At 41.4% G+C, this 21,072-nt stretch overlaps 2 protein-coding genes across 2 annotated transcripts in view; one reads left to right on the top strand and one right to left on the bottom strand.

Moving 5' to 3' along the window:
* gdap2 (ganglioside induced differentiation associated protein 2) overlaps positions 1 to 1,592 on the bottom strand; it is a 40,057-nt gene extending 38,465 nt beyond the window's left edge. The window contains exon 1 of the mRNA XM_008304557.1: positions 1,366 to 1,592. The gene's annotated coding sequence lies outside the window, so the exon portion shown is untranslated. The remainder of the gene's footprint in view (positions 1 to 1,365) is intronic.
* A 2,201-nt stretch (positions 1,593 to 3,793) lies between these two features.
* wdr3 (WD repeat domain 3) lies at positions 3,794 to 20,871 on the top strand (the record flags this gene model as incomplete). Its single annotated transcript, XM_008304558.1, has 21 exons — positions 3,794 to 4,077; positions 5,613 to 5,809; positions 7,139 to 7,348; positions 8,185 to 8,303; positions 8,640 to 8,718; positions 9,057 to 9,152; positions 9,613 to 9,708; positions 10,484 to 10,585; positions 11,433 to 11,533; positions 11,659 to 11,763; positions 12,688 to 12,918; positions 13,054 to 13,147; positions 14,461 to 14,562; positions 14,654 to 14,736; positions 16,319 to 16,457; positions 16,546 to 16,602; positions 17,401 to 17,501; positions 17,868 to 17,979; positions 18,365 to 18,499; positions 20,521 to 20,571; positions 20,806 to 20,871. Coding segments are annotated over exons 2-21 (2,253 nt in total), but the record flags the coding sequence as incomplete, so codon positions are not given.
* Positions 20,872 to 21,072: the final 201 nt, after the last annotated feature.

Here is a 21,072-nt window from a genome sequence, read left to right as displayed (position 1 = left end):
GGAAAAATGTCGAAATGTTTTGGACAAATTTTGCATTATTTTGGACATTCTGACACAAGAAGCTTTTATTAATCCCACAGTGGGGAACTTCATATAGCAAATGAGGACAATTAATTTTATATATATAAACCAGAAAAGCATGTAGGTACGAATTCATGTACCTACATGTAGGTAATGTCCAAATTGCTCTGTATGTGGACATAAAAATATTGCAATTATGAGTGGTATTGCAGGTTTTTGGGCTAATTCAGTCATTTTCAACAAATTTTGCATCATTTCCAACACATTCGGAGTCATTTCAGACTCATTTTGGAAAAGTTTTAGTCATTTAGGATTAACTTGTATAATTTTATTTTGGTATTTTGACCTCAAATGTCCTGTTTTGTCCAGAAGACTTTCAGTTTACGGTCGTGGAGCAAGAAAGAAACCAGAAAACGTTCAGGGGATTTGGGTTTTGTTTGTTGTTACTCAAACCAATTAATCAGTTGGTGAAGAAGCTGATGACAGGTTTAATGTTTGACAACTGATCAGTGACAGTTTCCACGTCGGGCTCGATCACGGGGAACCAGGACGTCTGAAACCACGCTGAGGCTTCAGCAGGAAGCGGATTGTGCTGATGTCTGGAAACAAACTCACCAAGAATCCTGCATGTAATGAAATCATCAGCAGATAAATAAACAGCAGCTGCCTCTGTGCTCAGGGATGCAGTTTAAAACGGCGTTACTTAAAGTCCAGTTCAACCCAGAACCGAGCTCCTGGACCTCAGATAAACCCGCCGTGTCCTGTTAAAGCCCATCACAGCTGTCTGGCTCTGGTACAATACATACACAGCTTATTCAATTATGATAGTACAAATATCATTCAACGGCTAATTAGATTTGGATTAAGTCATTTGAGGAACAAAAACGTTTCTGAGCTGCTGCTTTCTTTGCTGTTGTATAACTGAACACTGGATTCTGGGGTCAAATTATTGATTATTTTCTAAAAAAAAAAAAAAAAAAAAGCAGTTTAACTTCTGCTTCTCATATGTGCTCAGTTGCTTATTTCCTGTCTGTAAATTGAACATATTTGCTTGTAGGTGAGAAGATCCAGCTATTTCAAGGCCTTAGCTGTCATGTTTAACACTGTGTTCTGCTGTTTTAATGGAAGTAACAGCTGCACATGATTAAATCAGGCTGCTCGTGTGACAGCATAAAGAGGAATTAGTGCGAAGACACTGTTGGAAATGAATTTCCCCCGCTCGTAATTCATCCCTTTTATCTCCCTGAACACATTTATGTAGGTTTCCAGCGGGACTATTGTCCTAATAAATCAATAAAGACTGTTTTGTGGTCAGCAACAACAACAAAATAAGCAGATACCTACCTAGCCAATTATGTTTCCTCCAGGCAGAGGTGATGTTCACGCCGGAAAACGTCCAATAAATCCTCACACGGCGGTTTGGAGACTCAGGAGGCGTCGTAGTTCCTCGGTGTTCTCATGGCAGGAAGCGAAGCGAGCGCAGTTTTAGTCAGAAAACAAGTTTAAAAGTGCCAATTAGCCGGATTTACACATTTAGCAAACATGCTAGGAGCTGATTGCTGCAGCGGAAAGCTAACGGCAGTTAGCAGGGCAACGTCCGCTTGTGGATTTCAAAATAAATCTCGCTTTTCTAATCAACACGTTCTTCGTTTTCTTCTCTTTTTTTAAAAAATTTTCACATACAATAAACATACATGTGTGTTACTCGTCTTCTTGTAAAAGATTCTACTACATTTTCATAATTTTTCACTAATAGATATCATGAGAAATCTTCCCTTGTTGATCAATTTGTATTTTTTAATGTCACAAGTTTCCTGAAATAGATGCTTAAATATGCAAATGAAATATTTCAAATCTAAAAATGCCCTGTATTGCATTCATTTTCAGAAGAAACATCTAAACATTAGATTAAACCAACTTTTTAAAAAAACTGTTTCATGTTTTATAACAAATTAAAGTGAAAGATTTTTTTAAAGACAGAGGTTTGAAAATCTTTCTTTCTTTTTTTTTAATCAACCCATGAATTAGAAAATACTGTACACTGTCAGAAAAAAAATCTATATTTTTAAATATATATCTATATAATACATAGTTTAAAAAAAATTAGATAGGTAGATACTTTATTCGTTTCGTGCAAGGTATCTAGTCGCTGACACATGTTTCATACAAGATAGATAAAGGAACCGTGTACAAAGGGGAGGCAGTGCTCGTGCAAATTGTGCCGCTCGAAAGATTAGCAATAATGTGCCTGAGAATATGTGCAAAAATTCTCACAATAAGGTGCAAATTGGTGGTATTTACAATAAAATGGAGTATTATAAAGTACAGAGATGCAACATGAATATAGAACTAATAATAGAGTAAATAGGAGGGGTGTGGTGCCCAGGATTATATATATATGTATGTATATATGGAGTGGTCCACCAACACAGAGGATATCTACAAGAACATCTACTTCCTCAGGAGGCTCAGGTCCTTCAATGACTGTAACCACATGCTCCTGATGTTCTATCAGTCTGTGGTGGTGAGCGCCGCCTTCTTCACTGTGGTGGCATCAAGGCGACGGAGGCCAACAGACTGAACAGACTCATCAGGAGAGCCCAGTCTGTTGTTGGCTGTCTGCTGGTCACCCTGGAGGAGGAGGAGGTGGAGCAGAGGATGCTGACCAATCTGCAGGCCATCATGAACAACACCTCACACCTCCTCCATCAAACTGTGGACAATCTGAGGAGCAGCTTCAGCAGCAGACTGATATAAGCCCGCCGCTCCAAGAAACGTCACAGGAGGTCTTTTCTCCTTCATTATAAGCACATTTACACATTTCTGTATCTGTTGTATATATTCTTGTAAATTTGTTAACTTTCTTCTATATTATATTTTCTATATTTTTATCTTATTTTATCTTACCTTCATTTTATATCCTACCTCAATATCCCGTGTTGCCTTTTTGCTTTGTTTAGCCCCTTTGTTGAACAGTCATGCTGCTGTAACAACAGAATTTCCCCCTGGGATTAATAAAGTCAGTCTAAGTCTAAGCCTATATAAATATATATATATATATATGTGTGTGTGTATGAATGTGTCTTAAGTTAAATTCCATCTGGTCGTTGGTACCTAACTGGTAAAAAGTAAAATATTTATCTATACACTTGTAATTTCTGGTCTAGAACTTGAATCACTGTGTTGCTCTGCAAAATCAGCATTTTATCATTTCCAATCTATTGCACACTTGGTTTTATAATTAAGTCCATATTGTTGTAAAAATGCTGCATTATGAAACAACAAATACTCATTTGCTAAAAAAGAATGGATGGAATTCAATACCATGTTATACACTGCATTTGTATTTCTGCTCAGTATAACATTGTGTGCTGTTGATCTTTTATGTTGTGAACTTATGCTGCATTAATAAACATGAACTCAGCTGCTATGTTTATTGTTTTTATGCTCCGCTCAAGTTGCATTTTCCACTGTGACGCTCGTGAAGTTCTACTGTTGTTTTTTATTTTGTAAGGGGTCACTCGCACAAGCTTCCGGTGCTCTTGGTGTTTTTTCCTCCTTGACTCAGCGCTTCTTCGGCTGCCCGTCAGCTGACTAATCAGCAAAACACACTTCCGCGGTGGTTGTTCAGGGACCGCTGAGGGGAGTCACTGCGTCTCTGTAAAACCGCAAACGGCTCCCAACACTGATGAAGTAAACAAATCCGCAGCAAGATATTATTTTAAAGGATTATTTTGAAATTTATTTTAGACATAAAATTACAGTTAGATCAAATTCAAGCCGTTTCTGGTGCGGCAGACAAAAGCAAACGGAAGCAGAGCGATCGAGAAACACACAAGCTGTCAAACACATTTTCACTTCACTTTTTTTTACATTTCAGCTAAACAACAGTTTTTGAATACTCTTAAAATAATGCAACATACAGACGACATTATTAATACACGTACAAACGTTTGCAGACAAGCTAGCTTTAAATCGATACGCGATCGATTGCTTGAGTCTGGATCAGCAGCGCGAGGAAGACAACACAAGTTAGCTAGTAGCCGCGATTCAGAGGTAAGAAGACAAACTGGACGAACACACCCGCGCTGCGTTAACGACACAACCGGTAGCATTTCGTACAGCACCTACAGACACACGTCCACGGTATGTCGGATTTTACGTAGCACGTTTACCGGAGAACATCACCACGTGGGTTCGGGAGCAACCGGGCTGCTGTGGTTATGTGTGCTCGCTTTGTTGCACAGCGGTTGCCGGGCGGGCGGGGTTTGACGAGTATCGCGTTGATTCAAGCGTCGGAAGCGCGGAACTCCGTCCGTTCGGGCGGTACTGAGCAACACAACGAACGCCTGAAGACTAACATGCTATACGAGGCTAGAAGTTTACTGTAAACTAAATATGTATGTGAATTAGCTTAAATTTAAAAGCGAAAATGCAAACTTTAGAATCTGAAAAACGGCCGTACACGTGTAATAGTAAAATTATAAAACAGGAAGTAAATGTAACGTGAAATATGTGGACCAACAGTATTTAGATCTTAACGAGGTAAATGCACCATTTCCAAGTTATTTTAGAATAAAATTAATACAAAATATAAGACATTGTATTGCTACATCATCCCGCCTTCATGCTCCAGCTGTGTGCCTTTGAATTATTCCCATTTATGAACATTTATTAGGCTATAATTGTATGTAGAGGTGTGCCTTATTAATGCTGGTTTTTGTACATTTTATTTAGATTTGATCAGAGATGCAGATGCTGGTGAGGAGAGAAACTTAATCCATTAAGTCCTGCAACACAATAAAAGCTGATTTAAACAATAATATCCAGAGCAAATCCACTGTCTGAACCTGATAAACATTTTTATTATTACAACAGCTTAAGATAAATGAATGAGTTGTATTTTTCATTAATACTCAGCCACCCGTTGCCATGTTTTGTGAATAACTAAAGTAAGATGAAACTTTAATAAACCCAAAGGAAATTCTTGTGCCAGATATTGCTCTGAAAAGACAAAACAAAACGACACAACATAAGAAATGCAGAGTCTAAAAAGTAGAAAAGCAATAAGATATAAATATGATACGACACTGAAATGTCAGAAGTAAGCTGGAACAGAAGAGTAAAGAGTAATACTGCCAATTGTACTGAGATAATAAGTGATATTGCACCTGAGAAATGAAACAATAAATAAATATTGCACATTGCTTTGACAGTGTTGTATATGAAGGTATTTTTGTAAGGACACATCTAAGCTCTGTGTGCGTATTGTAGATTTTCCTCATTAATTAATCTGCTGATTATTTTCTCAATGAAGTGATTGGTTGTTGGTTTTATAAAAAGTCAGAAAATGGGGGAAAGAAATTGTATGTTTTTTCCACAAAGTCAAAAATATGCAGTTTGCTGTCATAAAGGAGGAAAGAAACCAAAAGATATTCACATTTTAGAAGCAAGAATCTGAGAATTTAGACTATTTTTTTTCTAAGTAGTTGGAAGCTAACTGATTAATTATTGCAGCTCTATTTATAGAGTCAAGAAACACGATTTAAAGTCAGATAAAATCACTCTTCCTGTGTTTTCTTGTGCTGCAGGACTCAGCGCCGTTCTGCCGGTCATGGGTTTGACCAAGCAGTATCTGCGCTACGCCGCCAGCGCCGTGTTCGGCGTCATCGGCAGCCAGAAAGCCAACATCTGCTACGTGACCCTTCGAGGAGGCGAGCGAGGACGCTACGTCGCCGTGGCTGCGTGCGAACACGTCTTCATCTGGGATGTTCGGAAAGGAGAGAAGGTGAGGTGGACAGTCGGGAACACAAGTTGTAAAGACCATGAATATCATTCAGTCTTCAGTTTAAATGATTCCTAGAACTCTGATGTTTCTGTGATGGAATCGTTGAAACTCGTGAATCGTTGTGACAGAAGACAATGAAGCTTTATGGTTCTTTCACAGATTTGTTAAAGGTCATCTGGAAATATCTATATGTACAGAAATGCTCATACTTGGTTAAACATACTTTGTCCATGTTCTCCTCAGTCGGGTTCTTCTGGTTCCGTCCACCAGCTTCTGGTCCATCTCTGACTCCTCTGGACAGAACCGCTGCAGTTCAACTAAACTTGTCGTCTTTCTGACTCAGACTTGTTCCTTCATCAGTCCACAGGTTCTGGATGGTTCCAGTCAGGACTTTGGGGAGACCAGTCTAGAACCTTCATTCCATCCTGATGGAACCATTTCTTCACCACTTTGATGTGTGTTTGGGCTCATTGTCTGGTTGGAACATCCAACTGTGTCCAAGATCAACCTTCTGCTGATGGTTTGAGGTTTTCCTGAACAACGTGGAGGTGATCCTCCTTCTTCATTGGTCCACTGACTTTGTGTAAAGCTCCAGGTCCACTGGCAGCAGAACAGAACCAGAGCATGATGCTGCCACCTCCATGCTTGATGGTAGGTTTGGTGTCTTGGGGTTGAAGGCCTCACCTTCTCTCCTCCAGACATGGTTCTGCTCAGTGTTTGTTCCATCTGACCAGAACTTTCCTCCAGAAGGCCTTTTCTTTGTCCATGTGACCAGCAGCAGACTTCAGTGGAGCTTTAAGGTTCTGCTTCTAGAGGAAGAACTTCCTTCTCCATCAGCCTCTCAGCTCATGTTGATGTCAGACCCTGTGGACAATGACAGCTGTGTTCCAGCAGCTTCTGGTCCATCCAGAGCTGCTTCCTGCTGGTTCCTGGTTGACTCTTGACCATCCTGACCAGTCGTCTCTCAGCAGCAGCTGCTAGTTTGTGTTTCCTTCCTGATGGTGGCAGTAACACAACTGGACCATGAACTTTATGCTGACACACTGATGGTTCTGGATCTGAAGCTGCTCTGAAATGGATCCAAGTGACTTTCTGACTGGTTCAAGTCAATGATTTGCTTTTCCAGATCTTTGCGGCGCTCCTCAGACTTTCCCGCTGTAGCATTTGTCCAATGAGTGCTTTTATATACTAAGTGCATGTAGACTGTTGTTGACGACTGTCGGTGCGGCTGTGACGTCACATCCGGGCCTCCAGGAACGAACCTGATGCAGCAGCTCAATAAATTCCTGCCAGATTTCATCCAGTCTGTGTTTGTTTCTTTCTGTGCAGGTCCTGATCCTGCAGGGACAGAAACACGAGGTGACCTTCCTCTGTCCTTCGCCCGACGGCGTCCACGTTGCCGTCGGTTACGAGGACGGCGCCGTGAGGATCTTCAGCCTGCTGAACGGTGAGACCAGCGTCTCCTTCAACGGCCACAAGTCGGCCGTCAGCGTCATCCGGTACGACGCTCTCGGGGCTCGACTCGTCACCGGCTCCAAGGTGAGGGAAGCAGAGCTCTTTTTTAAAAAGATGTTTTATTTGCAACCTTTGAAACTGTGTGAGGAGACGAGCTGGAGTTACAGATTCACAAACAAAGGTGTTGAAAAGGACAAACTGGGGTCGACATGGTTTTGTTTGGTTTCATAAACGCACGTTTGTTTGTTTTACCTGAGATGGATTTTGAGTTTGTTGCTTGTTTATTCCAGCATGTATTGACGCTCTATTACTGTTTTCTAATCCATGTAACGCTTTCAAAATAAAACCCACAAATCTCTCAATTCCTGATTTTTACTAAAAACATATATATTTAATTAATCATTTTGTGAATTGTGAGGAGTTTCTGATTTTTAAAAAATGAAAAGTAATGTTGTTCTTCATGAATTATATTATTCAGAGGTGTAATATTTTTGTTGTTTGTTTGTTGTAGACACAGTTTATTTGTAATTATTTATGGTCATTTGCGAATTTTAACTTAAAAACACATCATTTTTCACTAATAAACATCACAATAAGTCTTCCCCTGTTGATTGTTCACAGCTTTTCGTGTCACAAGTTTCCTGAAGTGTCTGTTTAAATATGCAGATGAAATGTCATAAATCTAAAAAAAACCAAAAAGTCGCATTACTTTTAGGAAGAGGCATCTAATGCATCAGATGCAGCCGGCTTAAAAAAAATTAATTTCATGTTTTTGACTAATTAAAGTCAAAGGTTTTTACAGAGGGAATGTTCCAATATCTCTTCTCATCACTCCATATAAATAAACCTCACAAACCATCACTGTTGTTCACATCATTTAAAACAAACAAACAAACAAGACAAACTATCTCCTCCTCCAGGACACGGATGTGATCGTGTGGGACGTCATCAACGAGTCTGGACTTTACAGGCTGAAAGGACATAAAGACGTCATCACACAGACTTTATTCCTGAAGGACAAGAACCTGCTGGTCACATGGTAACACACCTCACACACATATATAAATATATAAACCTCGTATCTGATGAAAACAAACAACACATTAATGCATGTCGACAACATGTCACGCTATGTTCTGGACAAAAATCAAAATTATATGTTGTTATTGAAAAATACAGTGATGATAATTATCATACAAGGGCTTTGATAGAATTCAACTTACTGAACAACATCGAAGAGGTTTTATTTGTTCGTGTTTGTTCATGTACAGGAAGTAAAAGTTTTGCAATATTAACACAAAAACATCCCTTAAAAATGGGGGGAAAAAAAGTCATAGGCTGTTTCTAGAAGTGTGTTTGTTCTGCTGCTCTACAGCTCCAAGGACAGTTTTGTGAAGTGGTGGGATCTGGACACTCAGCACTGCTTTAAGACCATCGTTGGACATCGCAGCGAGGTGAGCGGCGTCTCAGTCTGCAGTTTATCATTAAAAAAAACTCTGAGCTGCAGCGTGTGAGTCTCTGCGTTCAGTTCAGTTCATGCACATTAGTCAAAACCAACCAGGAAATTCTCGACAGGTAGACATCATCCTACCAGAGGGTTGATGCTATGGAGCTAGATCTCCATGGTAACTGATGCTATGGAGCTAGATCTCCATGGTAACTGATGCTATGGAGCTAGATCTCCACGGTAACTGATGCTGCAGCACTAGATCTCCACAGTAACTGATGCTGTGGAGCTAACAGGATAAATGAGATGAATCTGGTGTTTTTATTTGTTCTGTGTGTTTGGCAGGTTTGGGGTTTGGTGCTGCTCAACCGGGAGAACCGGCTGCTGACCGGATCAGCAGACAGCGAGCTCCGAGCCTGGGACATCAGCTACCTGGAGGAGGTGAGGACAAACTTTTCTGCTCCTCACACCTGACTGATACCGAGAGGAAAGTCAGCTGGAACACTAACAAACAACGTGGAAAAATAAAAAAAAACTCCACCTGCAAAAACTTTACCAAGAGAATTAGAGAAAAAGAAAAAAAATGTCCCTGTTGTCCTGGATATTTTCCTCATGATTTAGAAAAAGAGAAGATAAACTTTATTGCTCCATCTCTGGGGAAAAGTACATTTAGTAAATAGCGTAAATAGCATTTTCTAATGATGCACAATGACACATAAATGACACAAGTTGCTTTTATTGATGGTGTTGCATCTTTTTTATTACATTACAACCATTTTTACAAGATAAAATAAGCTTTTATTAATGTAATAAGCCTCAAATAATTCCACAGCGGAAAACTTGCCAAATTTACTAGTTGGATATCAGAATAAAACAGTAAAGCAGCTGTTTGGTTGTTTAGGTGAAAGCAGAGGGCGAACCCAAAGAGAAGAAAGGAAAAACTCTGCTGGATGATGACGAAGACCAACAGGAAGACGAGGATGAAAGTCTGGACGAGGTACAGACTTTATTGTGTTTCTGTGGGAAAAAATGTCAGTGATTTTTGTTTTGTTTTTTTGGTCTCGGAGCGATAAGAAAAATGGATTTCTAGTTTCAAAAAACCTGTTAAAATGTGATTTATTTCAAAGCTTCACATTTTCAGCCCAGTGATGTTTTTTAAGGCTGTTGTGATTCCTCAAATATTTCACATTTTCCAACACGAACAAGAGCGAGATCTAACTAACTGATGCTATGGAGCTAGATCTCCATGGTAACTGATGCTGCGGAGCTAGATCTCCATGGTAACTGATGCTGCGCAGCTAGATCTCCGTGGTAACTGATGCTGGGGAGCTAGATCTCCATGGTAACTGATGCTGCGGAGCTAGATCTCCATGGTAACTGATGCTGAAATGTTAGATCTCCATGGTAACGGATGCTACAGAGCTAGATCTTCATGGTAACTGAGGCTGAAATGTTAGATCTCCATGGTTACAGAAGCTGCAGACCTAGATCGCCATGGTAACTGATGCTGAAGTGTTAGATCTCCATGGTTACAGAAGCTGCAGACCTAGATCTCCATGGTAACAGATGCTGAAATGTTAGATCTCCATGGTTACAGAAGCTGCAGACCTAGATCTCCATGGTAACTGATGCTGTGAAGCTAGATCTCCGCAGCATCAGTTGTGATTCCAAAAATATTTCACATTTTCTGATGAGAACAGCTCACTTTCTTGTACTGACATGAATCTTTCAGGCCTTAAACTTTGTTTTTCTTCTGTTTTCCGCTTCCTCAGCGCATCCTGAGCTGTAAGAAGGCCGGCTCGATCCTGAGAGAAGCCAGAGATCGGGTTGTTTCGCTCACGACGGACTCCAAGGCCAGAATCATCGCCTGCCACGTGAGTGTCGAAGCTTCTTCTGGTTCCTCTGGACTGCTCGGGCAGAAACTGTCAGGAGTTAGAAGAAAATCTGTGAATTTAAACAATATTTTAGGTTCTAAATTAAGTAGAAATCAAATTTAATAGAAAATATTTTAACATTCAAAGATGTCGTGGATGTTTTTGTTCATAGGAATGACTTAAAATCATTTTCAGCATCAGACTGATGAGTGGAATCTTTAAGAATAATAATACCAATAAAATCTTAATAATATTCGTCTCTGCTCTTTTTTTTTCTGCCGTTAGCCATAGTTGTAGTTTTTTTCCAGCACTTCCAGGCTTTAATCTGTCACTGTTTGTTTGGTTTAACACATTCTTTAAGTATCAAAGGCAGTTTTGTTGTTGTTCACTTAATTTAATGTGGTTTCTGCTGGTTTTAGAGTCTCCTTCAAGCGTCAGACCGCAAAGGAAATAAAAATCAACTGTGAACGGACCAAAGTGCAGCTTTATTTCTGATTTGCTTTTTTCTATTTGTGCTGATTCTGTGAGGATTTTGCTTCTTTTAATGGGATTATTTGTGAGTCTTTGTGATAACTTTGCCTCTTTTCGTGCTGGTTTAGTTCCTTTTTGTGGTGATTTTACACCATTTGGTTCAGTTAACTTGCAGAAGCAGCTTGTTAATATCTGGTTTAGTTTTATGGAGCTGTCCTGATGTTTTATGGTCCTAAAGCTGTTCTCAATGACAGATTTCAACTTTGCTCTTTGGTAGTTTTGTGTTTATCGCAGCTCATTACCTCCAAATGCATCACTGGTATTGATTTTATCAGCAGGCAGTGAACGCTTTCCGTTTCTCTCTCGCCTCCATCAGGGCAACGACTCAATCCTGGAGCTCTTCACCGTTCTGTCAGAGGACGAAGTGCAGAAGAAAATGAGCAAGAAGCTGAAGAAAGCCAAGAAGAAGGCGGCAAAGTAAGCGCAGAAAACACACTTGTCCCTTCTTAATGCCTCTCTGTGTCCCTGTTATCGCTGCTACGACTAATGCAACTGACTTTTGAGGCAGCGATTCGAGTCTGACGCTTGTTTCCTTCGTGAAGACTTCAGGAGGAAGCAGGCGAGGAGGCAGCAGAGCCGGCGGTGGAGAAGATGCTGAAGGACGAGATCGTCAGACTGATAAACGTCAAGGCTTCTGCCAAGATCAGGTCAGCGTGGAGACGAACGTTCACGGAAACTTGGAGACGCTGGACCGACACAAACTCACAGTCGTTCATCCAAGTTAAACCTATGAGCTAACGGCTTTATTACAAACATCAGAAGCAGCTAAACACACACCAGTCAGCCCAGATCTCATTTCACTCCAACAGCCTCCAGTCCTTTCATGACTCCTTATTTTATTATTAATATTATTAGTAGTCGTAGTGGTGTTTCCTCTTTTATTATTATCATTCATTTATTTATTCATTTTTGCAGATTTTATACAAACACTTGTCAGTTTCTAAAGTAACTGCCTGAAAATGTTGACGTGAACCAAGAAAACTGCGACCAACTCATAAGACTTCAATGAAAAGAGTGAGGAGAAAAAAAGAGTTTTACAAAAAGAAGGGTGGGATTTAACAAAAGCTAATAATAATAATGATAATAATAAAGAATTTACTAGTAATACTAGTAATAATAATTGTAAAAATTAGTTTTAAAAAAAGAAAATAGAAAAAAAGGGGATGAAAGTATTTAAAAAGGTTTACTTAAAAATAGAGAAAGTAAGAAAGAAAGAACATTTTACAAAATAATATCTACAAATTAATGAAATATAAAAAGGAAAAAAAATTGTAATTATAAATGTGCGTGTACACATAAACTCATGTGAACATCCTCACACATGCACCAGAATCATTTTTCAGGAGTCGAGTGAAACAAGTCGCCGTTAACCTCGTTATCGTCGTTAACCTCGTTATCGCCGTTAACCTCGTTATCGTCGTTATCGCCGTTAACCTCGTTATCGTCGTTAACCTCGTTATCGTCGTTATCGTTGTTAACCTCGTTGTTGTCATCAACCTTGTTATTGTCGTTGTCCTTGTTAACCTCGTCATCGTCGTTAACCTCCTCATCGTCTCCTCTCCCCCCTTCAGGTGCGTCGACTGTCTGTCCTGCGCCGGCGGCGAGCTGAAGGTGGCGCTGCTGCTGCAGAACAACACGGTGGAGACCTACAGCCTCAGGACGGCCGACAAAACCCCGACCGCCAACAAGACATCCCGGCTGACGCTGGGCGGCCACCGCACCGACGTCCGCACGCTGGCCTTCAGCTCGGACAACCTGGCCGTCCTGTCGGCCTCCGGGGACACCGTCAAAGTCTGGAACAGGTGAGCTTAGCGCTTAGCGGCTAGCGCATTCAAAACAGAGGCTGCAAATTCAGCTCGCAAGTTTAAATCAAGCAGGTAAGACCAACAACATAATTAGTTTACACATTTGTCTGACTGACTTGAATCCTCTCACAGGTCGACCCTGCAGGTGATTCGAACCATGGCCTGTGAGTACGCCCTGTGCTCGCTGTTCGTGCCCGGAGACAGACAGATCATCCTGGGAACAAAGGTACGCAGACACCTGGATGTACTTATTATATCTGTATACTTAGATGTCAGTGAGAATTCAACCCTCCGAGCTCCAGAAGGCGTGTTGTCTTTAAAATATGACTTGAACAATTTATCAGAACCAGAAGTTGTGAGATTTTCAACTTTCCTAGAATAAATTCATCCAAATCGAGGCTTAAAATCGAGACATTTCATCAGAACCACGTCATTCTGCGGGCCTCATTTACAAATTTGTCCAAAATAAACTGTTTCTATTTTTTAAAACAAGAAACTGTGAAGTTTTTTTTCTAGTTTTGAGTGTAAAATTAGCAAATAACCCATAGCTGGAGCCTCTGTGACGTATTAGATGTCTTATTTCAAAATAAAGGGCTCAGTCAGATTTATTCTACTTTATTCCACAGGCATCATGTTAAAAAAAAAAATCAAAAATAAACTGTTTGAGCTGACAAGATTCTGTTAATAATAAAATATTTTGCACTCCTTTGTGCAGCCATGAAGTCATCAGTGGCTCAACTGAGACAAACAGTCAAATAACCAAAAATCAGAGACTCTGACAGCACTACAGACATTTTTAAGTTCTCTACTTCCAATCAAATGACTTGATTTCCTTTACGAGCGTCATATTTTAACCCCCTGCAGCCCAAAACCCACTAGAAGGATATGTTATCTTTCAAAATAAACACCCAAATTGCACCATTTTAGAAACAGAAACTGTAAATTATATACAGAATAGCCGGAGATTTTACTTTCTTATCTTTCTAAAACTACTCATCTGTGTTGTTCCATCTGGAGAATGCGACCAAATCTAAGCTCAAACTTGTGATATTTCAAATAGCCAAAAATAAACCGTCGGCTGTAGCTGGATTCTGTAAAAAACAACAAATTCTGTCCTTGTCAGCGCAGCAGTGAAGCCACCAGTGACTCAGCGGTGATCAACAGTCACATGGCAAAAAATCAGGAACTTCAAAAACTGCGAAAATAGAAAGTGTCGTCAGATTTCCAGTTTTTTGCCGTTCCTCAAACGTTTCATCAAAAACAAATGAATGTGAACAGCACAATATCTACAGAATGTGTTCCCGGTAACACTTTTGGGTACTTGGAGAAACGTTGTACATCTTTTCTTTATCTGTTTTTGTAAAATAAATCATCAAAAAATGCAACTTTTGCACATTTCAGAGTCGTTCTGTTCCCATAGAGGTCTTGACATTGCAGTGAAAGGGAGGCGAGGACAGTTCTGTTGGCCAGGATGTAGATTTTTACACCTTTTCACCGTATCTTTGTCGTCACTGAGTCATTTTTCTTTTTTCTCTTCAGAGCGGGAAGCTTCAGATGTTCGAGCTGGCCTCAGGAAGCCTCTTAGAGACTGTGGATGCTCATAACGGAGCGCTGTGGTCGCTGTGCCTCGCCCCGGACCAGGTGAACCTGTCTGCACTCACGCCGGTCTCACGTACATGGATCAAATCCCCCAAAACTTTGATTTAATTTGTGGCGTGTGTGCATCCTGCAGAGGGGCATCGTGTCGGGAAGCGCAGATAAAACCGTCAAGTTCTGGGAGTTTGAGCTGATAAAGGACCAAGAGACGGGACAGAAGTAAGTCATCGCCTTGTTCCAGGTTTCACATTACTGATAGATGTGAAGGTGTTAATGGAGGAAAACAGAAAAGTCACGTCGTTTAATGCAAACCTCCAGATTATTTCTCACTGATGCAGTTTTTACAGACACGAGTCGGTAACTGCAGCTGCTTGAATCTGCTGCTACGACTCTCAAATGCTGTTTTTGTGCTCACAAATATTCTTTAGGAGCTTCAAACTTGTAGATTTTTGATTGTGTTTGCAGACTTTCTCACCTTCTTCATTGCTGATGGACGAATCCGATTATACGATGAAACACATTCACACACTCTGCTGTGCATCAAGTAATCTAATGCAAACCTGCAGATTATTTCTCAATGATACAGTTTGTTTTGGGTATGTGTCAAGCTAAAGCACGAGTCAGCTGCGTGAATCTGCTGCCACGACAGTAATACGGTGCAAAACACATTCACACACCAGTTTACTCTTTGACTTTTTTTTGATACGTCTGTAAATCATGCGTGAGTTCATGCAGTGAGAGTTGCACATCTGCAGATTATTGTCTCACTAATACAGTTTTTTTCTTGAATATATCTGAAGCAAAAACATCAGAGTCAGCTGCTTAAACCCCCAAATAATGTTTTTTTTTGCTCACAAATATTCTTTAGGAGCTTCAAACGTGTAGATTTTGATGGTGTTTGCAGACTTTCTCACCTTCTTCCTGGCAGGTGGATGAATCCTATTATAAAAACGTTTTTCTACAGTAATTTGGTGCAAAACACATCCGCACATCTGTGTCAAAGGGGAAGATCTGCACATCTGTGCATCATTCATGCAGTGAGAGTGTAGATTACTGTCTCACTAATACAGGTTTTTTTCTTGTATATATCTGAAGCAGTAACACAGTCAGTAACTTCAGCTGCTTTTATCTGCAGCTACGACTCTGAAAAACTCTTTTTTCCCCAAGAAAATATTCTTTAGGAGCTTCAGACTTGTAGATTTTGCAAATGGGCAAATCCTAACTGATGAATCACAAGTTTAAAAAGTGACACGCTCACATTTTTCTGCAGCTGCTGCAGTAAATAAAGTGGAAAAACTCTTTCACACATCTGTCAAGGAGAAAATTCACATCGATTCATGCCGTGAAAGTTGCACACCTGCAGACTATTCTCTCGCTAATACAGTTTTTATTTTCTTGGATATATCGGAAGCTGTTTCACGTCTGCTGCTACGACTCCTAAATGCTGTTTTGCACCACAAATCTCCTCATATCACCACATATTTGGGTTTTACTCCAGTGATGCCTCCTGGAATCAACAGTCAACTGCAGCAGGGATCCTCCCAGATGTTGTCTGTTGCAATAAAAAACAGATTTTCTCGCTGCACCTTCTGCATCGTTGACGACAAAGTTGGTTTAGTTCAGCTTTTACAAACAAGCAGCTCCTCTGAAGATCATGCACACGTGTCGTTATAGATGACTTCTGCTGTATTTGTTCCTTTTACTCATATATTGTCTGTGATAAATGCCATTTTGTGAGTACGTGCATATTGCTCATTTAAAGCAAACACAATGAGCAGACACGTCTCTGTGTGTGAACCAGGAGGCTGACGCTGAAGCACACTCGCACCCTGCAGCTGGAGGAAGACGTCCTCTGTGTGAGGTTTTCTCCCGACCACCGGCTGCTGGCCGTTTCCCTGCTAGACTGCACCGTCAAGGTGTTCTACACGGACACGCTGAAGGTTCGTCCTGCACGCGTGCAAACAGCCGACATGTCTGACGTATCGAACGCTTCGCCGTCTGAACTCTCTGTCTTTGGCTCTCTTTCAGTTCTTCTTGTCTTTATACGGACACAAGCTGCCGGTGCTGTGTCTGGACATCTCACATGTGAGTACAAGATGCAAACGGATGAACTGTCATCTGCTGTAGGCCTCAATAATAACCTGCTGTATTGTGCAAGATGCTGACGGTCAACAACTGCGAAAATGTGTGTGTTTGACTCGTGTTTAGGGAGTTTGTCAGAGGATGTTCGTGCATCGAACGGGTTGATTTAATTCTTGAGGGTCGTATTTTATCCCTATTTTAAACCTGCCGGTGGGTTTGAAAGGCTCGTTATCGAAACATCCATCCATCCATCATCTCTACACCTTAATCCTCACCAGGGTCATGGGGGGCTGGAGTCTATCCCAGCTGACTCAGGGTGAAGGCACCTGGACAGGTAACCAGTCTATCACAGGGCTACACTTAGAGACAGACAACCAAGCACACTCACATTCACACCTACGGACAATTTAGAATCACCAATTAACCTCAGCATGTTTCTGGACTGTGGGAGGAAGCTGGAGAACCCGGAGAGACCCCACGCTGCTCGGGGAGAACATGGAGACTCCATGCAGGAAGATTCCGGTGCCCCCACTGGGACGCAAACCGGCGACCTTCTAGCTGCGAGGCGTTATCGAAACAGAAAGTGTAAAAATAGACAGAATTGCCAGTAGATTGTAGTAGTTTGTAGTTTGGACTGGACATATATCTTTTGCGGCTCCAGTCCTGAAGCCTTTCCAACACACCTCGTGCATCTAGCGGTGCTTCTTGCGTCAGATGAGACGAAGCCGGTCCACGTCTGACTCGTGTTCGGTCGCCTCAGCCTCCCTCCCGGACTCTGACCTCGTCTTTCTGTTTCACCAGGACAACACACTTATAGCGACGGGCTCCGCCGACAGAAACGTGAAGATCTGGGGTTTGGACTTTGGCGACTGTCACCGCTCCATGTTTGCTCATGACGACAGGTAACGCCCAAACCAAACAGCACTTCTTCTTTTTATCAAATATGTGATGAGAAAGGGGTTTTCAGGACTGTTTGGTTTCCAGCTCTGACTTCATCCGATGTGGTGGAAGAATCTGTGTCCAGTTAACGCCGACGCTGACTTCACACCAGCTGCTCTTTCATCTGTTTTCTCACGAATCATCGTTGTTTTTCTCTCCCGTGACTTAAATTTCTTTTTTAATTAACTTTTATCTCGTCTGTTTTATTTCGCTCTCGGCTCGTTTCATCTCATCTTTATCGCTGTTTTTTTTTTTCTTTCCTCTCCCTCGTTTGATCCAGTTTCTCTTCACAATCTTCTCCAATTCTGTCTGTTCTCTGTTCTCCACAGCGTCATGTTCCTCCAGTTTGTCCCCAAGACTCATCTGTTCTTCACAGCGGGGAAAGATAAGAAGATCAAGCAGTGGGACGCCGACAAGTTTGAGCACATCCAGACACTAGAGGTGACGACCTGCTCCAAGCTCTTGATGTTTGGAGTCAGACGACTTTGCCCGTGCTGACACAAAACACTGACCACACCTCGTTCACAGCCAGACGCACCGTATCGTGACAGATACTTGAACAGTCATGCATTTAGTTTTTTTGTACATTTATTAAAGGTCTTCTGGAAATATGACAACATCAGCTGGGTCAGAAACACACACACAGCAACTTGAAATATCAGTTTCGGTGATGCAGAACGTTGCGTTAATCAAGTTTTCTTAGTGATGTGACCTTTTAACTGGACTACAGCTGCTTAATCCTCTGAGCCAGTTTAACCAGGATCCACTCATTAGACTCAGCCAAGATAACCAAAGCTTTGTTCCGTTCCTCTGCTTCTCGTCGCAGGGCCACCACCGGGAGGTCTGGTGTCTCGCCATCAGCCCCAACGGCGACCACCTGGTGTCGTCGTCTCACGACAAATCTCTGCGACTGTGGGAGAGGACCAGAGAGCCCATCATCCTGGAGGAGGAGCGGGAGATGGTGAGGAGGAGGAGGAGGAGGAGGAGGAGGAGGAGGGCTTTAACGAACACTCAGACGGCTTCTTGGTGCCTCTGCAGCCCGTCAGACCTGTGTTTCTCCGTTCTGTTAACCTGACGGCAATGCAACATGTCGGCAGTCTGACGTGATCCAACGTAGTAACGTTTCTATATCACTCTGAACAGAACTCAAGTCTGAAGTCACCACTTTAACAGATAGAGAAGCAGCAGCAGCAGTACGGTCTTGACTCGATAATCCGACCCTTAACAATCCTAAACCTGCTATCCGACAGATTTTTAGGAAAAACCAACAGAACCCATAAAAACAGCCTTAACATAGCGACAGCCTTGGATTGTGACTCCGACATGACATTTAATGTCACCAATCAGGATGACGGCGTATTATCTGACTGAACAATCCCACAGATTGGCTACGTTCACACTGCAGGACTTGATGCTCAATGAGGATTTCTTTGTGACTTCCTTCACGTTTCCACTTCAATGCGACTTGTATGTGATCTGCTGTGTGAACTTCATACGAGCCAAAAGTGTCCCGCATGCGCAGAAGAGGACACGACGACGTCACACGCAGCGAGCGTGCTCAGTGTTTATGGAAGTAAACATGGATGGTAACGGTGGAGCGTATCTGCCACTCCCCCGCCGCCACCGATGGAGGAAACAGAAGTGTGAGCGCTAACTAAACTAGCATCAGCAGCTAAGTACTGCCTGTGTGTTCTGGACACTTCCACCCCGTCAGAGCGCTGCCCCGGGATGGAAGTGTCCCCCGACCACACCGAATATTCGGATATTTTTCATTAATTGGGCCTGAATATCCAGAGAGCAGAAAGTTCTATTGGGACCAGCCCTACTAGTTATTATTACAACTATAACAATAAATATTAAGAACAAATGATCCTTCCAGCATCAAGCCCTCCTCGTATCTGGACCTCTGTCTTGACAATCCGACATAGAAGAAGGTTTTACATTTAGTGTCGGATTATCGAGTCACGACTGTACTTCAATTCGTGTGAAGTGATTTAACCTTACGTACTTTTGGGGGTAAATTTGACCCGTTTTGACATTTGACAGCAGTAAAAACACCCTAAATGTCTTTTAGTCTGAAATGTTATGTTTTTAAGTTTTATACTTGTGTCCAGATGCTGCAAATGTTTGTCCACTGAGGCTGTTTGGGGTCAAGTGTGAGCCGTTTATCCACTGAGAGGGATTTTAGATCTACCAGTGTGGGTCCAATCAAGGAACACGGTGGTTTTAGCTGTACAGGATATGTTTTATGTGCAGTTTTTATTATATTTATTAATGTGACATCGTCTGTTTAGACATCGTAATTGCTAAATTCGGTATAGACACTTACTGTGAGGGAATTCTTGATGGCAAGGCATAAGATATGAGCAGTATTTGAAGGTTAAGGAACGACTTTTCCACATTTCATCGTTAATATTTGTCTGAAAACAGCACAGAGATGCTCAGTATGCAGTTTGTGTGTAATTGTGCAGTAAAAAAAAAAAGCACTTTTCTCTACAATTTCAACTCTTTTAGCCAATAAAATGAAATATTCTTTATATTTAGCCTGTATCTGAGATGAAAACAGACACAAGCAGCTTAGAGATTAAAGCTGCTCACCTGTAATGATGTATTCTGAGTTTTAACGTGAGCTAAGGTTTGTCCAGCTGTTCAGGACTGTTTCCTCTGAGGTTGTTTGATACCTGCAGCGGGATGCATGAACAACAGTAACTTCATTAATTAGGTTTGATTAAAGCAGATCAGGATGTAACAGCAGCTCACACGTGATCAGCTGCACTTTAAGTGTTCTTTATGTCCTGAGTTTTTACTGCTAAAGAAACCATAAATAAACTGAGGTTTTAGTTATTCGGACACTTTAATCAGCTGCTATCGGCTTCGTTTTAGTCGTTATTTTGTTTCATACGTCACTCGTTTGTTGACTTGAATGACTCGTATCCATTTCTGTGTGTATATATATATATATGTCTGCTTTTGTCTTCACAGGAACGAGAAGCAGAGTTTGAGGAGAGCATGGCCAAAGGAGACATGCCCGTGGTGAGTGCTCACTTTTTAATGTTCGGTTTTCAGACGTTTCCTGAACTTTGACAACAAAAAAAAACTACAAATGTGTGCATTTTGGTGCTCCGATCCTGTAACTGTGTCACCTTTTAGACATCCTGATGCTGTTTTTGTTACTTTAGCTGCGTTTAAAAAGAGATTAAAATCAAATCCGTGTTCTGATGTTGTGCTAGATGTGTGAATTGAGTTTTTTTTTTTCTTTCTCTGCAGGTTCCTGGAGAGACTCAGGGAGAAGCAGCACCGGCCGGGAAGAAAACCATCGAGACGGTCAAAGCTGTGAGTTTACTTCACCTCCTCAGAAACCCAAGACTCAGTTATTTACTCCCAGAAAGCCTCCTGTTGGGCTCTGAGGCACAGAAAACAGAGACCATGTGCCTTTTACTCCCTAATTTTCTATTGTTTTTCTCAAGATTTGCTCTTTTTCTAATGTCTTGTTGTTACTGTGCAGCCTTGAGATCAGCCACTTTGCATTTGACT

This window comes from Stegastes partitus, unplaced genomic scaffold (assembly GCF_000690725.1).
Source record: "Stegastes partitus isolate 25-593 unplaced genomic scaffold, Stegastes_partitus-1.0.2 Scaffold2253, whole genome shotgun sequence".
NCBI lineage: Eukaryota > Metazoa > Chordata > Actinopteri > Pomacentridae > Stegastes > Stegastes partitus.
This window is presented reverse-complemented; position numbering and strand designations above follow the sequence as displayed.